The sequence below is a fragment of the Xenopus laevis genome, chromosome 7L (genome assembly GCF_017654675.1).
Source record: "Xenopus laevis strain J_2021 chromosome 7L, Xenopus_laevis_v10.1, whole genome shotgun sequence".
NCBI lineage: Eukaryota > Metazoa > Chordata > Amphibia > Anura > Pipidae > Xenopus > Xenopus laevis.
The window spans coordinates 69,986,412-70,009,462 of record NC_054383.1 but is presented as its reverse complement, the minus strand read 5'-3'; the positions used below and the strand labels follow the sequence as shown (position 1 = coordinate 70,009,462).

At 36.4% G+C, this 23,051-nt stretch overlaps 1 protein-coding gene across 6 annotated transcripts in view; it reads right to left on the bottom strand.

Annotated features, from left to right (window-relative positions):
* Nucleotides 1-16,305: 16,305 nt before the first annotated feature.
* Nucleotides 16,306-23,051, bottom strand: part of igsf9b.L (immunoglobulin superfamily member 9B L homeolog) — an 84,249-nt gene continuing 77,503 nt past the window's right edge. For 4 of the 6 annotated variants that reach the window (XM_041569166.1, XM_041569168.1, XM_041569167.1 and 1 more), the window contains exons 19-20: nt 22,725-22,828; nt 16,306-18,376 (exon numbers count right to left, since the gene is read on the bottom strand). In XM_041569166.1, the coding sequence (XP_041425100.1) occupies nt 18,162-18,376; nt 22,725-22,828 (319 nt within the window). In that variant the 3' untranslated portion in view covers nt 16,306-18,161. Of the gene's footprint in view, nt 18,377-22,724; nt 22,829-23,051 lie in introns of those variants that run through there. The other 2 variants (XM_041569170.1, XR_005962512.1) reach the window with 2 other exon arrangements.

Below are 23,051 nucleotides of genomic sequence, written 5' to 3'. Positions count from 1 at the left end.
ACCATGTAGAGGGAGCTGTGTGATATTGCCATCACTGTTAATCTTTCGTATAACCAACAGAGGGCGCTGTGTGATATTGCCATCACTGTTAATCTTTCGTATAACCAACAGAGGGCGCTGTGTGATATTGCCATCACTGTTAATCCTTCATATAACCAACAGAGGGCACTGTGTGATATTGCAGTCACTGTTATTCTTTCATATAACCAACAGAGGGTGCACTGTTATTCTTTCATATAACCAACAGAGGGTGCTGTGTGCTATTGCAGTCACTGTTATTCTTTCATATAACCAACAGAGGGCGCACTGTTATTCTTTCATATAACCAACAGAGGGCGCTGTGTGATATTGCAGTCACTGTTATTCTTTCATATAACCAACAGATGGCGCTGTGTGATATTGCAGTCACTGTTATTCTTTCATATAACCAACAGAGGGCGCACTGTTATTCTTTCATATATCCAACAGAGGGTGATGTGTGATATTGCAGTCACTGTTATTCTTTCATATAACCAACAGAGGGCGCTGTGTGATATTGCAGTCACTGTTATTCTTTCATATAACCAACAGATGGCGCTGTGTGATATTGCAGTCACTGTTATTCTTTCATATAACCAACAGAGGGTGCTGTGTGATATTGCAGTCACTGTTATTCTTTCATATAACCAACAGATGGCGCTGTGTGATATTGCAGTCACTGTTATTCTTTCATATAACCAACAGAGGGTGCACTGCTATTCTTTCATATAACCAACAGAGGGTGCTGTGTGATATTGCAGTCTCTCCCCAAGTGAACTGTTGGTATAGGAATGATTAAAAGTGACTGCAATCTCAACTACTGCCCGCTGACCCGAGGTAGACTTTTTCAGCACATTTTGCTGAAAAATTCGGCTTATACTCGAGTATATACTATAGATTTTTTGTGTGTTTGTGGAAGAAGAAACGCCATGACATTTAATCAGTAGGATGCAGGAGTTGCATTACAATTTTTACAATTAAAGTTGCCAAGTCCAAGGGACTATTTATAAAATTCTAGTAGATGTCATACTGCAGACCACAATAATAGTGATACCAATTTACTAATTTGATGCGGAAAGTCTGAATGAAAAATATCAAAATAATTGTTCCCTAAGGTGGAATATACTAAAATAAAGTTTGCTTTCAACTGCAAAATTGAAATTGTGCATACATTTACTTGAGAATAGTGCAACATAGCTTATAGCTTATTATCTTATAATTTATGGAATAAACGTTTTTTGGTTGCAAATCCCTTTTAATATGGGATAATTATGTCAACTATTTCAGTTGACACCATATGAACAGGCCCTATCACAGCCTATGGGCTTACATATCTGGTTCCTTATGCTTTACTCAAAATGTGTCAGATTTGGCTAAATCACACACCAGAAAGTGTTGTATAGGTATGTTTAAAGGTGGCCATCAGCTAACACATGACTGGTGTACTGAGGGGTCACCATTTGTTAAATACGCTTCTAAATATCCCATAGGAATGAATAAAAAATGGAGGATGAGTTTTTCTGTGGTGAGGGCTTATTTTACATTTTGATAAATCTGCCCTTAAATATTTAGTTATTATGTTACGCAAACTTCAATCATTAGGCAGACAGGATTCGAAATTGCCCCGCAAATAAGATTTAAAAGAACAAGGTAATTTTTTTTAAATAGAACAATTTTTAAACAAAACACCTGCTAAAATATGGTGTGTATATTGGTACTATGCAACCAGTGAACTTTTATCTGCGTATTTTCCTCCTAGTGAAATGCATATAGCAATATATTTGCTGGTACCGATTTGTGCTGTCCAAACCTGTACAGTCTGTGTGCATCATCCATTTTATGGTTCAAGTGGAGTCCTGACTTCAATAGGGCTCATTTATTAGGGCAAGTACAGTGAACAAAATGCAATTTTGGGTGTAGGTTGCCATGTTTTTGACCATGATATTTTCCCCAAAATTCCAGCATAACCAAGGCCTAAAAGGTAGCAACTCGCCTGTCCTTACATAAAATATGCATTATTGCACATGTCCTACAATGTGAATCAGATGCAATTACACTGAAAATCTTTGCTGTTTGGCAGCTGCGTGAACCCTGGCACTACTTTCATCTTCATGGCATTTGTTCCAGGATTCCAAAGTTTATAGGCACACTGCTTGCAATTTAAGAGGACGTGAGATAGAACCAGTGGTAGTACGAGGAACAGATTTAGAGACAAGTACCTTTAAGAAATGTCATTTTATGTGCAACGACTGCAGCCATCATTGCCCATCTTCAACAGTAGTACTTTGTAAATGAGCCCTAATATCTTTGTTGAATACATCCTAAGATCAGTTATCACACTCTTGTGACATTCACTTTATGGGGGAAATTTACTTACCTCCGAAAATCCGCTAGCGTTGTCTTCCCCGCACTTCGCCAGGCGTAAATTCATGAGGACATTCATGAAGATCCAAAGTTCCACACATGTTACCGTTCGTTTGCGAAGTTGCGCTAGCGATGTTACGATCAGCGGTCTGAAGTTATGCTAGCGATGGCTAATTTGCATACGGTGCCAAATTTAAAAATGAATGGACGCGTAGTGTATGCTGCAGCACATACCTAACACTACACAAGCCCAGGGAAAGGGAATAAAAGTATATAGGGGTGTTCTAATGCCCTACACTTGTCCCCACAGTATAGTTTAAGGTGCCATATTTTATAAAATGTAGGGGGAAGGTGGACACCCTAAAAAAAATTTGCTCTTTTTCAGCCTATCACCCAAAAAATGCCAAATTTCAACATTTTTTGGGATTTATCTACTCTATTGAACTTTGCCTGCTCTGACCTGTCGAAGAAAACTCTGGCGAAGGAGGTAACGTTCAGAAAAAAAAAAAGTCTTAGTAAATGTGAGTATTTTTGCCCCCTTCGCCAGAGTGCAACTTCGCCAGCGTTAGGGTGCGAAGTTGTGCTAGGCTATCTACATTGCTGGTGAATTTTCGCCAGGGTCAGTGTTAGTAAATTTGCCCCTATATCTACAATATGTCAATAAATAAAAAGACAGAAAGAAGATGGATAAAAACAGATTTAATATATTTATTTTAGGGTTTTCTCTTTCATTAAATATGCATTCACTTGTACAAATATTTATTGAAAATGACTTTTATAAGGTCTTGCCAACTTTTACTTGTAATGTTTGTGTTTTTCTTCCATGTAATAGCTTTATTAAAATGTGAGATCCAAAGCCATTTATGTGTAAGGAAAACCCACATGTTTCAGTCTAACCTTGATACTGTATATGAGCTTTTTAGATAGATCTGTTCTTCAGGTATAACATGAAGCCCTAAGATACGTCCTGTATCGAAACATTTACATTGGTTGCCCTGATTTTTCTTTTAACATTTACCATGGCAATAATAATAATCCCTCATTAATTTCTCCCCTTATGCAAAATAACCACTTAATAAAACAAAATACAAATTCTTGCCCGTAGTTCACTGTCTCTTATTTGCTCTGGAAGATTTTAGCTCCAACAAAAACAAATGGAGCTTAAATGTTTCGGAGTGGTGGAAGACAGCAAACTCATACAGACAAAGTTTAATATGTGCAGCAATTAAACTAGTAAGGATTTTTGTTTGGGTGTATTCTGGCCACAGCTATAGGAAGCATCAGTTAACTGATCATCTCATGTGGCTTGTTGCTTTTAACTTTCAGTATTATTTATATAGCATTGCAGACTGTAATAAAGAGTGATGCATTAACCCCACAATGCAAACCATTGTATTGTGCCCATGATAAAGCTTGGCAAATTGGTATAAGCATGTGGAAGACTTCCTTTTTTCCAAAATGTTTCAATAAGAGCTCTTTGTGTACCAACATGACACAGCTATGAAGACTGTATATTAAATTATTGTTATTAAAGGTAAACAAAAGCCATAGAGTTAAAGCCACCCACAGAATTTGAAACCACTGTTCCACCTGCCCCATCCCCAATTGCATCACGCACATTTATCCCCCCCCCTTTTTGTGGGCCAAATGCAGAGCTAAACACAGGGGTTAGGAAACTCCACTTTGGCTGTGGAACATCATGTCAGAGGCTGCACACTACTGATCACTGAGCAGGAGCATGATTAACAAAAACTGACTTGGTCTTAGCTTTTGGTGTGCATCTTCCTGGTTGACAATCTCCACCATGGAATGGAACATCATACTTGTTGTGATGCAGCCAAACACCTGGGCCTCCAACATTACGGCCCAGCTCTCCATTTGGTGAATAGGTAGGGAGAAATGTGGGGAGGGCTGCAGGGGTTCAGTGGTTTAAAGCCTTTAAGGAGTCTAGTTCCCATTAAATGCAAAGTTAATACTTATTTTTTATGCAAAGGTTTAATTTATATAAGTAAATACACTTAACTAACATAAACTATAATGGCTACCTTTATGCTGGTTGAGGTACCTCACCATAGTTGGAGTGTTATCCACTGAGAATCCTTGGTATAGCCTTTTCAATCAATTAGAATTCAGCATCTGAGCTCAGGGGGAATCTTTTCTCTATGTAAATTAATGACAGGGCAAACAAGCCAAAGAGCCTGACTTCTCACAAGACAACACTTTATTACACTGGGGCACAACATGTTAATAAATAGGAGCATATGGGGCAATGTACCATGACTGGTCTAATTCTAGCCATCTTTAGCATCCAATCTGCATGTAGCACTTACTGGTCTGGTGCTTGAAAGAGGACATCATGTTGATTGCTATAGGTTGAGCAAACCTTGCACCAGATATTATACTATCTTAATTTGCCCAAGGGGGTAACCAATACATGGTGTTTAGTTTAACAGATAACCCTCCACAAACAGGTGATACAGTTTGACTCTATCTTGTCATATCTGGAACTCAATGGAGGGGTTTATGTGAAGCTTTTTCTCACTGTTGATTTTATATGAGCGTTCAAGACAAATACGTTTTGATGGTAAACTGATTTATGAGTATGTATTACATACTGGATGGAACATCCTTTTTATTATGTGCCCAAGATGTTTGTGCATATTCTCACAATCGGGAAAATAGGAAAATTAATTCCTGCTAATTTAAACAGTCCAGTGTTTTTATTGTGAAATCGTATGCAATGCAATCATTTCTTATGCTGATGCAATCATTTCACTTATGTAACTCTCTTCCTTGCCTTACCAATACTCTAAAATACATAATTATTTTGACTACACTGCCTTTATATTAATACAGCAGCTCAAATACCTTTGCATTTGGATCTCCTTTTTGTACCATTCCTATATCTGTATTGATAATCTAAGGCTTTTACAGGGTTTGATATTTATGATGGCATATGTGCTTTAGATGGTTATAAGGCACTGAAGGACCAAGGTTATCTGAAAAATAACCTTCCCTTATTTGGGGCTCAAAATGCAAAGGTTTCAAACCATGCTGGCCAGATATTTCTTTTACAGAAACCTTTGTGGCATGTTAAATAGATAGCTTGACACAACACAAGAAGGCCACTTCATGCTTTTGGTGACATGTAAAATTATACTTATGACTCAGTTCTGCATTGAGAATGGTTAAACTTTTTGCCTTAGTCATTTAACCACCACTGCATATTTAAATAACCCCAGAAAACAGCCTTGGCTTGCTACATATTTTGAGGTGTCACAAGGCAAAAGAACATTACTATGTGGCAGATTTATCAAAGGTCTTATTGGTTTTCCTGAAGGAAATTCAAGATGAGTTCAATGAATGTGGCTTGTGTGGAGCATACTTTTTGCCTATTGCTTAACAAAATAGTCTATTGTTTTTTCTTATATTTTGGTGATAAACAGGGCCAATAAGGAAATATAAAACATGCCATGTTTGCAAGGTAGATTAGATAACCGGTGTACTAAAATCCACCTGCATAATGCACTCCTACTAACAAATCAGTTGCAATAAAGAATGAAAGGAGGAGGTTATTTACTGGTGATCTAATTGCTTTCCTTGTAAGGATGAAACAAGGATTAGCTTAATTTTCCCTGGTTGCCCAGTTCAAGAAATAAAAAACATACCCCCATATGTAATATATGGCACTAAGTTTGCCCAGGAGCAGCAAGCCATAGCAACCAATAAAAGGTTTGCTTTTAAACAGGTGACCAGGAAATGTTACCTGCCAATTGGTTGCTATAGGTTACTGCTCCTGGGCAAACTTAGTGCCTTTTATTACATAACCCCCATAGTCTTTTCTTGATTATAAAAATAGACCAATGGTATGTTCAACACAAGCCCTATTTTCAACTCAAGTTAAAAAGCACTCAAGAGTCAAGTTAAGCAGATCATTATTTTTTTCCAAAGGTCATCCATGTTTCAGTGATAATTTTATGTTCATTTTTACTCATTTAGTTTTAATGAGTAAAACATAGCACAGGTTTAACATGACATTAACCTACGAGCTTCAAATCAGATTCTATAAATTTCAAGTGTCGTGATAAAATGGTTTCATCACTTGATAACTGGACAGAATACGGCAGACACCAATAGAAACCAGGACAATCTATCTACTCAAATTTGTATTCAACGTTTTTTGATAAATCTGCCCCTAGGAGTTTGTTTACTATTCAAGTGACCACCACAAGACATATAGTTTAGAAAACTACCGTATTATCTTTACATGATGTAGCTGGAGTATATAGTTAGCTCTGGTGAAGGAATGAATAATCTGCTTTTTTTCAGACAGCCAATCAATCGTGTGATCCAAGCTTTGATCATTTTGCTTTATTATAATAACAATCAAGACATTATCTTTAAGAATGTGTGCAACCAATGCCACTCGTTAAAAAACATATCCAGTAGCACCTTCATTTTATAACTGAATGCCTTCTTTGTTAAAGAGACAAACAACACTGCACTAAAACATCTACCCTGCTAGAAAGACCCATAAATCACTGCACCATGGCTACCTATTTGGCTAGAGAATTGCCACAAAGGAGCTACTCCGACTAAAAAAAAAGACACCCATTAATCTATAGCACCAATTACCCAGTCTCTGCAAGAAAGTTTTGCACATTTCCAAAGAGGAAAAACCTCACAATGGTTTTAGGAAACTCTCTTGACAAGACCAATAATCTATATAACTGGCCCTGTAAACACCAGCAGTTTGGTAAAAAAATAAAACATACTATATATCTATTAATAAATAGATATAGACTTTGTCTCTTTTGCTATATATTTCTGTATATAGACTTTATAATATATGTGTATATTTAAACATACATCTTCACACAAAAAAAAAAAACTACACCAAACACACCCTTCCCTTGGGAACATAGCAAGATATGCTGCAAAGGGTAAGCAACTAAGTATAAAAATATGTACAATATAGATGTACAGTGTAGAATCAGGTGAAAGTGATGTCCTTGCCCACTAACCAATGTTCCTTTAATACACTATCATATATTAATTACATGTTCTGAACCAAGCAAAATTACAAAATTAGAATTCATTAAAAAAAAAACATTTTTGGGAAATGAATTTGTACTGCAGTATTAATAATTGTACTGTTATTGTGATTAATGTTTTCTCTAAGTAAGTAGACATATAACATTGCATCCCCCAATGCTTTCATGACTTATGATTTAGAGCGCATTTAATGGCTAAGACAAAATGTACAGAAATGGTCTAAAACTCCAAATAAAACATTTAACTTCCTATCATTTCTGTCAACATTTACAATGCTTTCACTGACGTTTTGCTGTTGTTGGTATATATTACTTAAAGAATTTGCAGAATTGTTAGTTCATTAATATATGGACAATTAGGGGCTGTGCTGAACAAATTCACTCTCAGTTCACACCATAATAGACTATGGTTTGACTATTGGGACAGGAAATGGACATTTCACAAAGAGCATTTAAATATAATAATCACTTAGTCTGTGCTTTAAGAAATCTGGCACCTCCTCCTCCTCATATAAAATGTTTACATTTACAGAATAAGATAAATAGTGTGTTCAATCAAATGACTAGTTATATTTTTGGTTACAGGCCCTTAAAACAACTTAATCCTCCAAGAAAATCACTAACACGTGGAAAGTGTCCTTTACAATGCTAAAGCTACCACATTTATTTGTAACTAAACTGGCTTATTAGACAGTTCATGGGTTCAAAAAGGACTGATTATGATCTGTGAAGTATTTGTTCAGTTGTGTATTGTCTAAATCTCTGCAATTTGTCATAATGTGGTCAACAACCTTTTAAGATAATATTACCACAGGCCAAGTCAAAGATGAATAAATAATGATGGTAAGTGCAGCCCATCCAGCTGGATTATGACCCTGATTTTTCATGTGTTTGGAAACCTTAACTTGGTCACGTTGACATTAAAACAAAGTTTCTCTGATCTAAAATGCCAGCAAACAAGGCTATTTAGAAAAAAAAATCTCCTTGGGGGCTGCTCACTGCATTTGCATGCAAATTAGAAGCACAAAGTGAGGCTTAATTTACTAACTTAATAGTATAAGTTATTATTTCCAGTTTAATGTGGATATTGGACTATTAGCAAATAATGCTACATAAATTACTTCAAATAGTTTTTTTAAACTGAAAAGTCACTTAGAAAAATGTCTAGCATTCAGACCAAATCAGGAAAGCATAAATGGTAAAGGTCATAGGAATGGTCAAAAAAAAAAACAGGACTACAATTTCCAGCATCCTACTTAAATTTCTGCTGGAATAGGTTGGACTGCTGAGATTTGTCCACATTAATTAAAGCACCCAGTATTGACTATCACTGTATTTGATGTATAAAAAGGATTACCTGCCTAACCAGAGAAAACTATAGACAGTGATATTCTACCAAAACAAACAGGACTACAACTGCCAGTATCCTACTTATATATCTACTGGAATAGGTTGGACTGCTGAGATTTATCCACATTAATTGAAGCACCTGGTATTGGCTATGACTGTGTTTGATGTATAAAATGGATTACCTGCCTAACCAGAGAAATCCATAGACAGTAATATTTTACAAAATGGATTACCTGCCCAACCAGAGAAAACCATAGACAGTAATATTTTACCAAAACAAACAGTTGGGTTTTTTGAGGTTTCACGTGGTAATATCAAATATTAGAACACTATATGAATATAAGGCTTAGATGACTACTACTAGAATGAAGACACTACCATGCACTGTAAAAACCTAATTTCCGGCTGAAATTCTGAATTATGCCAAATTTTCAAAGTATTTTTAAACACAGGGTTTTTTTAACCAACAGCGAAAAAAGAATACTACTTTCATTGGTTTTATCTGTAATGATAAAATGAATGGGGTAATGTAATATAAATGGTAACTGGAAAAAAATTTGCATAAATGATGAAAAATAATTCTAAATATTTTTTAGGGTACACAAAAACCAATTTCATCTTGTGAAATTAAAAAAACTATTCACACAAAGAAATCATATTTTGCACTGCACACATTTTTTTCTGTTAATGATTTTTATTAAAATCAAATAGTTTATGAGAAAAGGCTGTCAAAGTAAGCGCCAACTCAAAGTACAGTATACTTGCCACAGTGTTAGAATTGGGTGGAAATGCCTTTGAGTTGCATACTGTATTGCTAGAACACATTTCACAGAAATAGCAATATCTTAAAAGGGAAACTTCTAGGAATTGCAGTCACAGTAACAAAGAATGGGAAGCTGTGGGTGTGCTGCATATACTGTCCATTGTGAATAGGGGGTCACTTGACACTATCTCGTTCATAATTAAAAGCTAATTGACATTTTATAAATGGGCTCCCCAACTGAAGTCATTATTTTACACCTGGCTTAAACCATTGAAATCAATGGAACAAATTCAGGCAGTGTTAAAAGTGCTGTAAAATACAGCTCATTGCTGATTTGACACCACAGTTTTATACTCTTATTATATATACACATTTGCATTAAAAGCTTTACACAGCTTTAGAACTAATCCTGATTTAACATGGAATATCATAACATTTCAGAGGAGAGGTTTGGTGTATTGTAATGCTATTTTGCACACATAAATAGGCCACTGTTCCAAGACAATGAGCTTAAACTTTTAAACCAATAATAATACCTTTAGCTAGTCTGTAAAACCACAGCAGGTATCAAATATATAAGGAGGCAAAAATATTTAAACAGCACCGTTGTAACATAGCAAGGTCTACAGGGGCAGGTACTGATGTAAATTATATATAATCTCCGTAGAACATATTGGCGATATATTAATAAATATTGTTGTGCCATGCTAGTTTATGAGAATAGAAACTTTCCACTACTAGACAGCACACACTGCATCCAAAATTAGCATTAGTTAGTGCATGTGTTTATGGGTGAAATATGATTTTTAATGCAGGTATAGAAATACAGACCATGCTAAGGAAAAAACACAAGAATCCCAATAATAATTAATTATTAAGTCTTACTAGCTCAACAGGCTTAGGTAAAAACTGCCAATGGCATAATGGATCCTGCTGGCAGGGAAAAATGTCTCAATGAATTGCAGTGCCCTCTCATTTGATTCATTAGTAGATCTGGAAATAAGAAACAAACGAATCATGTGCCACTTACTCCAGCTCAACCTGTGTAGCCATGGGCTTTATTCAAACAGTTATAACCTGTAGTGGAAGTTGGAAGTTAATGGGTCCTGTAGAACAATATTTTTAGTGTACCTTAAAACCTGTGTTAGAGAATATACTGTCACATTACATGACTCAGGGCCCTGCTAAGCCCACAGCAGTCACAGGTTCCCCTTTTGTACCACCTCTGGTTAGAACCACCTGAGTTAATCGTCATGTATAAGAAAATAGTCTGTTAACTCTCACATGGTGCAATTTTTACAAGATCCATCAGACAAGGTAAGTAATACCCCATGCTTGAGGCTACATATATTCAAGTGTTATTGCCAGCTTGACTAGTGCAAATTGTCCCCTTTAGAACTCAGGCTGATATTATTGCTGGTTATTAAAACGCCTGATTCTAACCAATACTAAAGATTTGTGAAAAACAGCAGCAGGATGAGAATTGTGCAGCCAAGTTTAAGATTTGTCCGTGAGATGCAAGTCCCCAGTTACTGGATAGATAATAGAGCACCATAAGGGGGCATACGGTTATTTACCTGCCACTGCAGAGGTAAGAGCCCCTGGAATTAGTACCTTGTAACAATGTTCACAGAAGCACATGCTTGAAAAACATTGCTTGAACCAATATTATCATGCCTGTTGCACCATGGCAAACACAGCTATTCTCCTAAGTTCACCAGCATCATGCTTTTACAACATATATTTAAAAATAACATCTAAAATGTTATAACGCATGCACTGGCAGCAACCATCTTCATGAATTCTCTATTACTGAAGAAGATGTAAAAGCAATCTAGAAAATAAAACTAGACAATTTTCTTGACATCCAAAGCAATGGCTATTTTGGCAAGTGGATTGCATTATATAAATCACGTAACTTATTTTTTTGCACCATGCTGTTCGGTCACACTAGCATTATATGGGGCTGTATAACTGATCATTGTTTTTGTTGGGCTAAAACAGTATAGATGGGCACATTATTAAATATTGAACTGGGAAATCCAAAACGATCCCTAGCAGTTGGATATAAATTGTTGACAGCAAAGGCAGATACATGCCAATTATCAGAATGTGCTCTGCTCATCAGTCAGTACTCACCACTGGTTGGAACTCTGCAATGGATTATTTTAGCCAAGAATATAAATAACAGGTACAAAGTTTACATATTTTACAGTATGCATCTGCAAAATATACTGATTCATGATAAATTGGCCCTGAAGTGTTCAAGTTTCCATTGTGTTAGAGTGCTGCAATAACTGAGATCACATAACTGAGAATCCTTGAAAAAACACAAAGTATGCAGGCCATTTGTCCTTACACTGGTGAATACAAGAAAGACCTAGTAGAAATTACAATAATGAATAGTGAAAGCTTCTTCTTATATATGACGCATCATCATTCCTCACCTCACAAATGTAACTTCTGTTATCATTTTAACTATGCACCTCCACCATCACATTTAACTTCTGCTCTACAGTAAAATCTATCTACATTAAGAATACAGCTTGCAAAATGCAGAACAATAATTTCACAGTAGCAGAGCAAGTAGGAGGCTGCATTAACAGAAGTTTAAGCTTAGCAGTTAAATAAGGCAATGTCAAAAAGCACCAATGCTAATGTTATGCTTTACAGACCTTCACACTATGACAAATTTGCCTGTATTGTAGATAAAGATATCCTCTGTGTCCTATGAAAATTGTAACTATTCTCTGTTTATCAACCTGCTTTTTTATAGAGGTATTCTTGAAAATAATTATTATTCTGAAATATATATATGTATCATAAAATTTTGCATTATGTCTCCAAAAGTACAGAGTCTACCAGCACCACTTAACAAGTCAAAAAACACTTGAATGGAGACACGTCTATAAATTATGATTATTATAGCATCTACTTTAAAACAATCATTAAGATATTGCTCTCTGCCACTATATTTTTTTCCTATAAAGCCTGGCTTGCTAATATACTTCTGTAGCTTTAATGTATTTGTATAAGTCTGCAATTGTTTGATACAGGTGTTACATTACAAAGCAAGGACATTTACTTAATAATGGCTTGTGGTCTCTAAACAATGGAACCATACATTTACATATGTGTTTATATATGTAAATATAACACAAAGTTATAACAGCAAAGTGTATGCTCTCCATTTACATGCCTGGGTGCTTGCGTCAAGAAATTATAAAACATCATGTAACACCTCATGTCTTAATGAAGAAAATAATAAATTGGTAATTTCAATAAATTTACTCAAAAAAAACACTGGTCCATTTCCCAGCAAATATCTCAACTACTACTCACCCATATAGCTACAAGCATAGGGGAACACTACAGGGATACTCACACAGTTCCTTCTATAACTGGCTAAAAATATACAGAATTTATAATTATCCATGAAATAATATGAAATTCAATGTGGGTAATTTACTGATAACTGTAACCCAAATCATGAAAATAAAAAGATTACACACTGATTGTGTTAATTGCACAGCTAAAATCTATGCTTTCTTAAAGGAACAGTTCAGTGTAAAATTAAAAACTGGCTAAATAGGTAGGCTGTGCAAAATAAAAAATTGTTTCTAATATAGTTAGCCAAAAATGTCACGTATAAATGCTGGAGTGACTGGATGTCTAACATAACAGAAAAGAATACTACTTCCTGCTTTTCAGCTCTCTAACTCTGAGTTAGTCAGCAACTTGAAGGGGGAGCCACATGGGACATAACTGTTCAGTGCTTGGTAAACAATCATTGGAAACCAAGAGAGCTGCAACGCAGGAAGTAGTGTTCTGGCTATTATGTTAGATATCCAGTCACTCCAGCCTTTATACATTAAATTTTTTAACTAACTATATTAGAAACATTTTTTATTTTGCACAACCTATCTATTTACCTATTGTTTATTTTTACACTGAACAATTCCTTTAAAGCTATGTATACAGTCTCTAGGCAGCCCAGTATTGTGACTACCATGCCTACATAAACATACCTGCTTAGTGAGTCTGAAAAAGGGGTATTTGGGGCAGCTGTATCTAGCAATAGTATACTACGCAACATGCTGGTGTTTCATGATGGCAATACAGGGAGGCTGATTTAGCAAAATTCAAGATAACGGGGGGACATAAGCATGAACAAAACCTGTGCCAAATCAAAACTTTTTATTTATTTTTATCTAGAATGCTGGGTTATAAGAAACACATTGGAAAAAAATAGTTGCATTTGTTTTCTGTTGAAGGGAAAAAAGTTGCACACCAGTGAGAATCACATTGTTCCATTAATTTTCAATGAAGCTGAAAAAGTCAAATGTTTTAAAATAAATAGATAAACTTGCTTGAGACTATGTCTGCATTGACTGCTATTGGACCTCATCAGCTCTAACAGTTTCTAATGAGTTTTTATGTTCATTTTCTTTAATAAATCCTGATTATTCAAGCTTTTAGAAAATACTTGTAAGGGTATTTGCAGCGTTTTAACTAAATTTTGATAACCCCATAGTGTTCGCATCATGGTCTAAGAAAAAGACATAAGGGGTCATTACTAAAGGAAAGCAAAGTGTAAAACATAGGTGCAATATGCCATGTTTCCAAGGCAAGGATACAGTTGCCCTTCACAACTGTAAGTTTCAAGTGGAGTAATATTGAGGGTCTATAGACACAAGATGGAAAGGAAGCCCTATAATTACCACCTATTCTAGGTAACATACCCACCTGCAAGAAGCGATGCTTTGTGTCTTGTGCACCACAGTAGGCGCAACTTGCAAATTCCTGCTTAGTGCTAGTACAGATGGGATTGGGTAGGTGCAGGAGCAAGTCTCCATCTTTTGCTCCTTATGAGCCCTATAATGATCTAGCGCAATGGCAGATGTAAATGCATATTCCTTTACAGGGATGTCCATGCATGTATTCAACAATGAGGGCAAATCAGACAACTGTGAACCAGCTGACTGCAAGAAATCAGTCTGGGATATGAACAAGATAACTATATATGGCATGTTAAGACTCAAGCAAGTTTGTCAGTAAAGGGCTTTGTCAATTCTATATTGGTATTGTTATTTTTTTTACAAAGACCACATCCACATTAAGGGTAAGGGCAAACAGGCAGATTTGGGAAGATTAATCGCCTCTTCTTCGGGACGACACTCTCCCCAAACTGCCTTCCCCTACCCTTCCGCCGGCTATAATGAAAAATCGCCAGCGGGATGGCACTCGCGGTTTTCCGAAGTCGCCCGAAGTTTCCTCATGAGGCAACTTTGGGCGACTTCAGAAAATGAATTTCTGTACCTCCATAAGAGTTCTATACACATACTGACTCCCTTTCAAGATAACGGATGGCTCTCAAACTGATGGATTAAAAGGGAATAGTATTGCTCTCAACCTGCCCAAGGTCTCCAAATTACAGTAATTTTAAGATAATCTGGTGTATATTACTAACACACACTATATAAAAAAATAGAGCAATTCTATTCAGTAAGGATTGTGTTGTGCTAAGAAGCAGGTATAATTTGCACAATGTGCCTTCAGGATAAAAGTACTAGCTAAATGTGCAATAAATTCTGCCCAGAGTATGCTTATACTTTGGTCCCCAATAGCTCCCAGCACAGCAACAGGTGATGCAGCAAGTAAGATGATTACCACTACTTCATGCCTGCTACTGACTAGTAACACCCATCATGCTATGATAGCACCAGAAGTATATACAGAGCACTAGCAACTTCCTCTGTATATAAGTTAGCTGCTTGTTCTGCACTAAAACATTTTTTAAAACATAGAACAACAATTTGATTCACTGGGAAACATAAATATGTTTCTTGAAATTAGCTACTAGAATGATATTTTAATTTAGCATACCCTTTCAGACCATGTTAGTTTGAGTAAGTTTATAACTGAAATTGGTTTGTAGCTAAAAAAAAAATACAATTGTTGTTAGGTGTAATAGTTAATATCATGGTATAATGCAGTTCAATAATGGAATCTAATTCTGACTACAACAAAACCAGGTAGGTTCTGGGATGGTCTGTTGCCCATTGCCTGACAAAAGGAGATGCAGCTAGTAAGACTAGTACATTTATACCATATATACGTTAGTTTAAATGGAATTCAGTCATCATGTCACACTTATCTCATAGTCCTTGGATCCCTGTGGCAATATTGCTATATATTTATATGATCCAATAAAACAAGTTTTATTTTGATAAATCCCAGTGTGCTGCAGCTTTCTATATGAATATATATATATATATATATATATATATATATATATATATATATATATATATATATGTATTGCCACTATTATCTTGTAGGATATAAATTGTATCTATAAGTAATAAGTTCACAAGCTGCTCTTGACTACTTTAAACTACAATCACTGTGGTTCTCATGATTACAACAATCAATTAGGGATGCACCGAATCCAGGATTCGGTTCGGGATTCGGCCAGGATTCGGCCTTTTTCAGCAGGATTCGGATTCGGCCGAATCCTTCTGTCCAGCCGAACCGAATCCGAATCCTAATTTGCATATGCAAATTAGGGGTGGGGAGGTAAATCGTGTGACTTTTTGTCACAAAACAAGGAAGTCAAATGTTTTTCCCCTTCCCTCCCCTAATTTGCATATGCAAATTAGGGTTCGGATTCGGTTCGGTATTCGGCCGAATCTTTCACAAAGGATTCGGGGGTTCGGCCGAATCCAAAATAGTGGATTCGGTGCATCCCTACAATCAATATACCGATCAATGGACCACCCTTCTTTGACTAATTCATAAGAATACAGTAGTCATGACAAGACTGAAATAAAAATGTTCTGTATGTTGAACTTTGGAAATATAAGGTTTGGCTACAATAGAAAACACAAGCAGTATATTTCCACTCCTGAATATATTGTCAATTCCTAAAAAAGGAAATAAAACGAACCATCCATATTATTATTAGATAATGCACCATTCCACTTACAAAATTTCAAAGATGCTTGCAAAATTATCCATACGCTATCCATTGCCAAATTATCAGGTATATCGAAAAGAAAAGCCAGGGAACTTAAAAAGTTCCAGAAAGCACCATGGAAATGTATTAATCCCAGCCCCTGTCTACCATACCACATCATGTGAAAAGCTTTCCTGTTAACTGAGAGTGCATCTATAAAATACTCAAACAACTAACATGAAGGTTGTTGAAGGTAATAAAAAGAAGTCACAGATTGGTGTTTTTGATGTTAAATGACACAGAGAGGCACATGATTCCTCTTGATTTCATTGGCACAGACATAAGAATGGAGGGATAACAATCAATATATCATGTACTCTTTAACATGTTGATGTTATCTTAGGTTTAAAGAGTATTTATCTGAAATTTTTATTCCCTTCCAAGGCATGTGGTCATCTCTAGTAGTTGACTAAGGCAACAAGGCATTCAGGAGCTGCACAGTAATGATAGCCAGGTTGAACTGATGGTTTCTCTACTCACATGTGAGCACCTTACTACAATAGCAGGGACAATGATGAGTTTAAGTAAGGTGTCAATAATGGGAATGTAGCTTTGTTCTTGTTGGTTAAGGATTATTACAAAAAGTAAATCTAAATCATGAAATTATTGCTTGCATGGCCCAACACAATCTTAAATTCCATACTCTTCATGTTTTTTACATTTACATATTTGACAGCAAGGACTAAATTTTGCAAACTAATAACAATAGGGTGAAAGCCTGTTGTAACAACCATGATTTAAGCGGAAGTTAAGTTCATTGGCAGTGGTGATTTTACCAATCATTCAAGAGATTTACGGTTCCATGTCTGGTCTTGTTTGAACTCAGTGTAAAACAAGAACTGTTTTAAACAGAAACTAACATAAACAAATGATGTTACCAAGCCTACTCAACCTAGCGTCTGAAAAAAGAAATATTTCAATTTGTAATTCTTCCTCTAAGCACCATCCTGGGGCATTATTGATTAGGAATTCTCCTACAATGCCAGTGGAACCAGACACTGCCTACAGATTATATAGGCAATAATTAAAGTCATGTTTTTCTGTTATTTTTCGTTGAACTAATCTATTTTCTTTTACTGGACACAACTGTGTTACAAGTTCTATGCAGATTAAATCAAAATGTGCCTCTGTGACAACATAAATACAATATATGAATTCATACACACAGTGAAATATCACAATATATGTATGTATACATATATGTAACATACACAGTGGATGCAAATGGAGATACTGTATGATAGCTCCACATGATCCTTGCTCTTGCCTCGTATGTAAAGGGTATAAACACTATATAAGGAGCTGTGGTTCTCAAAGCTCCCAATCTGTGCTATAGTCACACCATACATAGTGCTGATCTGTGACCAATGAATATATCCTTATATCTACCAGTTTTCAGAGTTAACACTGTACATTGCTCCAAGACGTGAGGCATGAGTTTATCCTCAGCACACACAGAGGTTGGTGAGGTAGGCAATGAACGCACGACTCGCTGCTCACGATTTTGTGTCAGGTCTTTTCAGAGGAAGGGCAGGGAGTTTCAGCACCAAGAGACAGAAAGGGCCCTAAGAACCGGGCCTCTCTCTAGGTATGGTCACAGAAGTGTGGCATGGCCACTGGAGTCATCAGGCTCAGTGCTGGTCAGAATGGCAGCCCGGTCATCAGACAGTGAACGGTGACATAGCTCATCCCTCAAAGCAGAGAGACGAGATAGTGGGTCCTGTCGTGTGGGACGTTTCTTCCTTCGAATGCAGCGGGCGTCCATATACACGGCTGGGGGTGGCTGGTGAACCTGTGAGGTGGATCCGTCTGAAATCATAAAGCATGACCTACATTATTTTGTGTATTCATTTCAAAAGGACACATACTCTTCTGCAAATTACATCACATACCAAATCAGAACATTACATAACCACTTACATTACAAACTATGACAGAATTTATTAGTTTAAACAAGATGCTATATAAAAACATGTTTCATGGATATTAGTTGCTCAAAGAAATGGTCACTGGAAGGATAAAGCAGATGGACCGTCAGTGGAAGGATGATGCAGACCCATTTTATAAAAGGAAGTAATGCAGTAGCAATACTTTCTTATTTGTTACATCCAGTTCATGCAATGTGTATATGCGCAAATGCAATGAGCAAAGTGCAGTCGGCATGTTTTTTTTTTCTTACAATGCAGCATTTTTTCCAAGAATTCCAGTGTCCTTGTAGTTGCAAGGGGGCAATGCACTTGGAACAGTCGCACTTCGCCTTTCATAATTAGTTCCGAGTAACCAAGATTAACGCAACTGCTTGTACACTTCCTCAATAGGAGCAATTGCTCCTAATATTTTCAAAGTCTGAATGACGTCATGGCATGTTCACTGGCATCATTTACGGTGTCCAATAGGCAAATCATGTGTGCGCCTTTCAGAGCAACTTAACTGTGACTAATGATGGAGGGCACTGGGGGAACCCTTAAGCTACCGCCTGGTCCCTGCATCAATAGGTGCAGCAGCACTCAGTTCCAAAAAGAAGGTAGGAAGGACTAAGTGCCGCCAAGCACAACTATATAGAAGTACAAAGAGCAAATTTTGACACAAGTTACTTTAATGAAAGTGATTTTACGCGCAAACTGACTGTGTAAATTGCGGGTACTGCCACTGCACTTGTGGATGTACATGTGCCCTATTTTATGGTTTATAAGCAAGGTTGAGGCTCAGAGAGGCTCAGCAGGGTGCTCCAATAAAGGTGTAATTTGTAAAGAAAGGAAATCATTTTTCACCCAAAGTGAGAGTAGCCTCCATAGCATTCATCACTACCTACCAGCTCTTGGTGCAAATAGAAAAGTCTGCTAGTTTGGCACAAGTCTTGAAAAGGAGGCATTTTAATTGCCTAGATATTGACTGGGGCAACAGTAATGTCAAAACAGACAAACTTGTTGCACGGCAAGTTTATGTCACAGGTTGCTGAGGAGCTAACCAGAAATCATGCTATACTGGATCTAGTGATCTCTTATGACCAAGATCATATAGCAAATGTGCAAGTAGTAGAACCATTGGGAAATAGTGACCATAACGTTATCTCATTTATGTTTGTTGTACACTAAGGCAACAAAGATTTTAAATTTCAGAAAAGCAAAGTTGAATTACTTAAGATCAGCACTTTTGTGCATAGACTGGGGGTGTTGGGGTTTCTGCTAAAACACAGAACAGAAATGGTTGTCATTTAAAAAGATATGACATTGTTACTGCTCTCAATTTATTCCCCTAAGAAGTAAATGTAGGAGCGTTAAAGACCACCTTATGTGGCTTAAGGAAGGTAATAGGAATGAAAAGGAAAGCATTTTAAAACTACAAATCAGGAAACAGATGCATTTAAAGAATATAAATACTATAACAAGTGCTGCAAGGCAGTCAAAGTTAGAAATCCAGGAACAGACTGTGGAACAGGTTATGATTGAACCAAAAAGTTTTAGATGTATATTAATAGTAAAAAGATACAGGCTGAGTGTGGGAGTGTGTGAGAGTGTGGCTGCATTAAATGGAAGTATTTTGGTTATAAGGGATAGAAAACAAGTAATGGAATCAGCTCCAGATTCCAGTGGATACAATAAAGGAGTCAAAAGTTTCAAGACACACCCAGTAGGTAGACTGAGGACATAGTACGTAAATGTTTACTCAGAATTAATGTGAACAAGGCACCAGAGCAAGACAGAATACACTGGGATACTTTAAGAGTTTAGTTCTGTTTTAGTCAGGCCTCTTTTACTGTTTTTTGCAAATTTGCTTTTATCTGGTATGGTACCTATAGTTTGGAGGAAAACTGATGTAATTCCAAAAGGGATTACGATATCAGACAGGCAATTATAGGCCAGTAAATATGACATCTGTGGTTCTCAAGTTATTCGAAGGCTTGTTAAAGGATCACATTCAAGGTAATTTTAATTTTTTTCCCTGTAATAATAAAACAGTACCTTGTACTTTAACTGCATCATTCCATATTGGTGGCAAAATAATCCTATTGGATGTTTTAATGTTTAAATGATTATCAGACTTAGGATATCGAGATCCCTTATCCGGAAAGCCCCAACAACTTGGCACAATCAAGAGTTTCTGGACGAACTAGATGATACTAGAGATGGTTAGAGATAGTTAAAAAATACAATTCTGCAACAGCTCAAACATTATTTTTTTCTGCAAGCCAGTTTTGAAAACCCTTACGTTAAAAAAAATAAATTGGCTTCCCTGTTTATTTGATTAGGATCTAATGCAGGTATATTTTTGGCAATTGGTAGACCATTCATTTGTGAGTTTCCCACCTTTTTATGGGAATAGTAGGTTAATGGATATGGCTATATTTGTTAAAGTTCTGATTATGTACAGGTATGTGACCTGTTATCTAAAATGGTCGGGATCTGGGTTTTCTGGATAATTTGGATTAAGTCCATTTAAATAAATTGTTTTGCCTCCAATCCGGTTTATTTACATTTTAGTTATGCTCAAGTACAATGTACGGTCCTATTATTACAAAGAACAAGGAAATCAATTTTAAAATGTTGAAATACAGTATTTGATGAAAATTGGGTTTCCAGATAACATATCCCATACCTGTATTAGCATATTGATATATTTTAATTCACTAGCTATTTTTGAATACACAAGCTCCCTAGTACTGAATTTGTTAGGGAAGACATTATCTTGGACCACTTTGTAATACAAATCTCCACAGCTAATGCTGTGATGTAGTATACCTCCAAAAATATAAATTAATAAAGTGTAATATAAGAATATGACAATATTCTTTTCCTATTCATCATTTTGCCCCCCTGTGCCATTTTTCATGAGTTTCTGTGATTTAGGGGCACATTTACAAAGCTCGAGTGAAGGATTCGAATTAAAAAAACTTTGAATTTCGAAGTGTTTTTTGGGCTACTTCGACCATCGAATGGGCTACTTCGACCTTCGACTACTACTTCGACTTCGAATCGAACGATTCGAACTAAAAATCGTTCGACTATTCGACCCTTCGATAGTCGAAGTACTGTCTCTTTAAGAAAAACTTCGACCCCCTACTTCGGCAGCTAAAAGCTACCGAAGTCAATGTTAGCCTATGGGGAAGGTCCCCATAGGCTTGCCTGAGATTTTTTGATCGAAGGATATTCCTTCGATCGTTGTATTAAAATCCTTCGAATCGTTCGATCGCAGGATTTGCGCTAAATCGTTCGACTTCGAATATCGAATATGGGGGCAGATGTATGAAGGGTCGAATATCGAGGGTTAATTAACCCTCGATATTCGACTAGGAACTAAAATCGTTCGACTTCGAATATCGAAGTCGAACGATTTAGCGCAAATCCTGCGATCGAACGATCGAAGGATTATTCGTTCGATCGAACGATTAAATCCTTCGAATCGAACGATTCGAAGGATTTTAATACAACGATCGAAGGAATATCCTTCGATCAAAAAATCTCAGGCAAGCCTATGGGGACCTTCCCCATAGGCTAACATTGACTTCGGTAGCTTTTAGCTGCCGAAGTAGGGGGTCGAAGTTTTTCTTAAAGAGACAGTACTTCGACTATCGAATGGTCGAATAGTCGAACGATTTTTAGTTCGAATCGTTCGATTCGAAGTCGAAGTAGTAGTCGAAGGTCGAAGTAGCCCATTCGATGGTCGAAGTAGCCCAAAAAACACTTCGAAATTCGAAGTTTTTTTAATTCGAATCCTTCACTCGAGCTTTGTAAATGTGCCCCTTAGTGTAACATGAATTTGTGCAAAACCATGTATTTGTCACAATTTATGCTTGTCTGGGACATTGTTATTTCATATCACTAACATTCTAAATCCCTTTTTTAATATGCCATTGTTTTATGTTAAATAAAAAATGCATGTGAAATATGAATATGCCTTTTACACATTTCTTCCTAACACTTTTCATATTTTATAGAGTTACGTTTTGCAGCAATGACACCTTTTGGAGTGTGTTTGTACACATTCTTTGCAAGTCATTTGACCCATGTTTCTAGGGAAATTTACTCCAAATTATTCAGGTTAGTTGAACTGAGTTTGTGCCCCTTCGTTTTTTGAACAGCGAGGCACATTCTCAGCTGGAGTGAGATCAGGACTTGTAGGAATGTGTATTTCCTAATGATAGATTTTAAAAACTTACCAGAGTGCTTCCTGGACTTTGATCTGCCCTTGGTGGATTTTTTGGGCTTGAGAATACACTGATCTATAACTTCTGACCTCTCAGGAACAGCAGCAATCCCAACCCTGAGCAGGAGAGGAAAGGATAATTTAGAATGCAATTATGCAATCCATTCAGTAAGGAACACGAGTTTGGTGCAAACTATATAATAATGCAATGAAACCGTGAACTGTGTATAAATTGTAAAGCAATCTTTTTTAAAAATGTTGTTTGAAATAATACGAATCTGATAAACTCTACTCCATCAAAATAAATGATGCAATAATTATTCCTCAATGGTATACACAG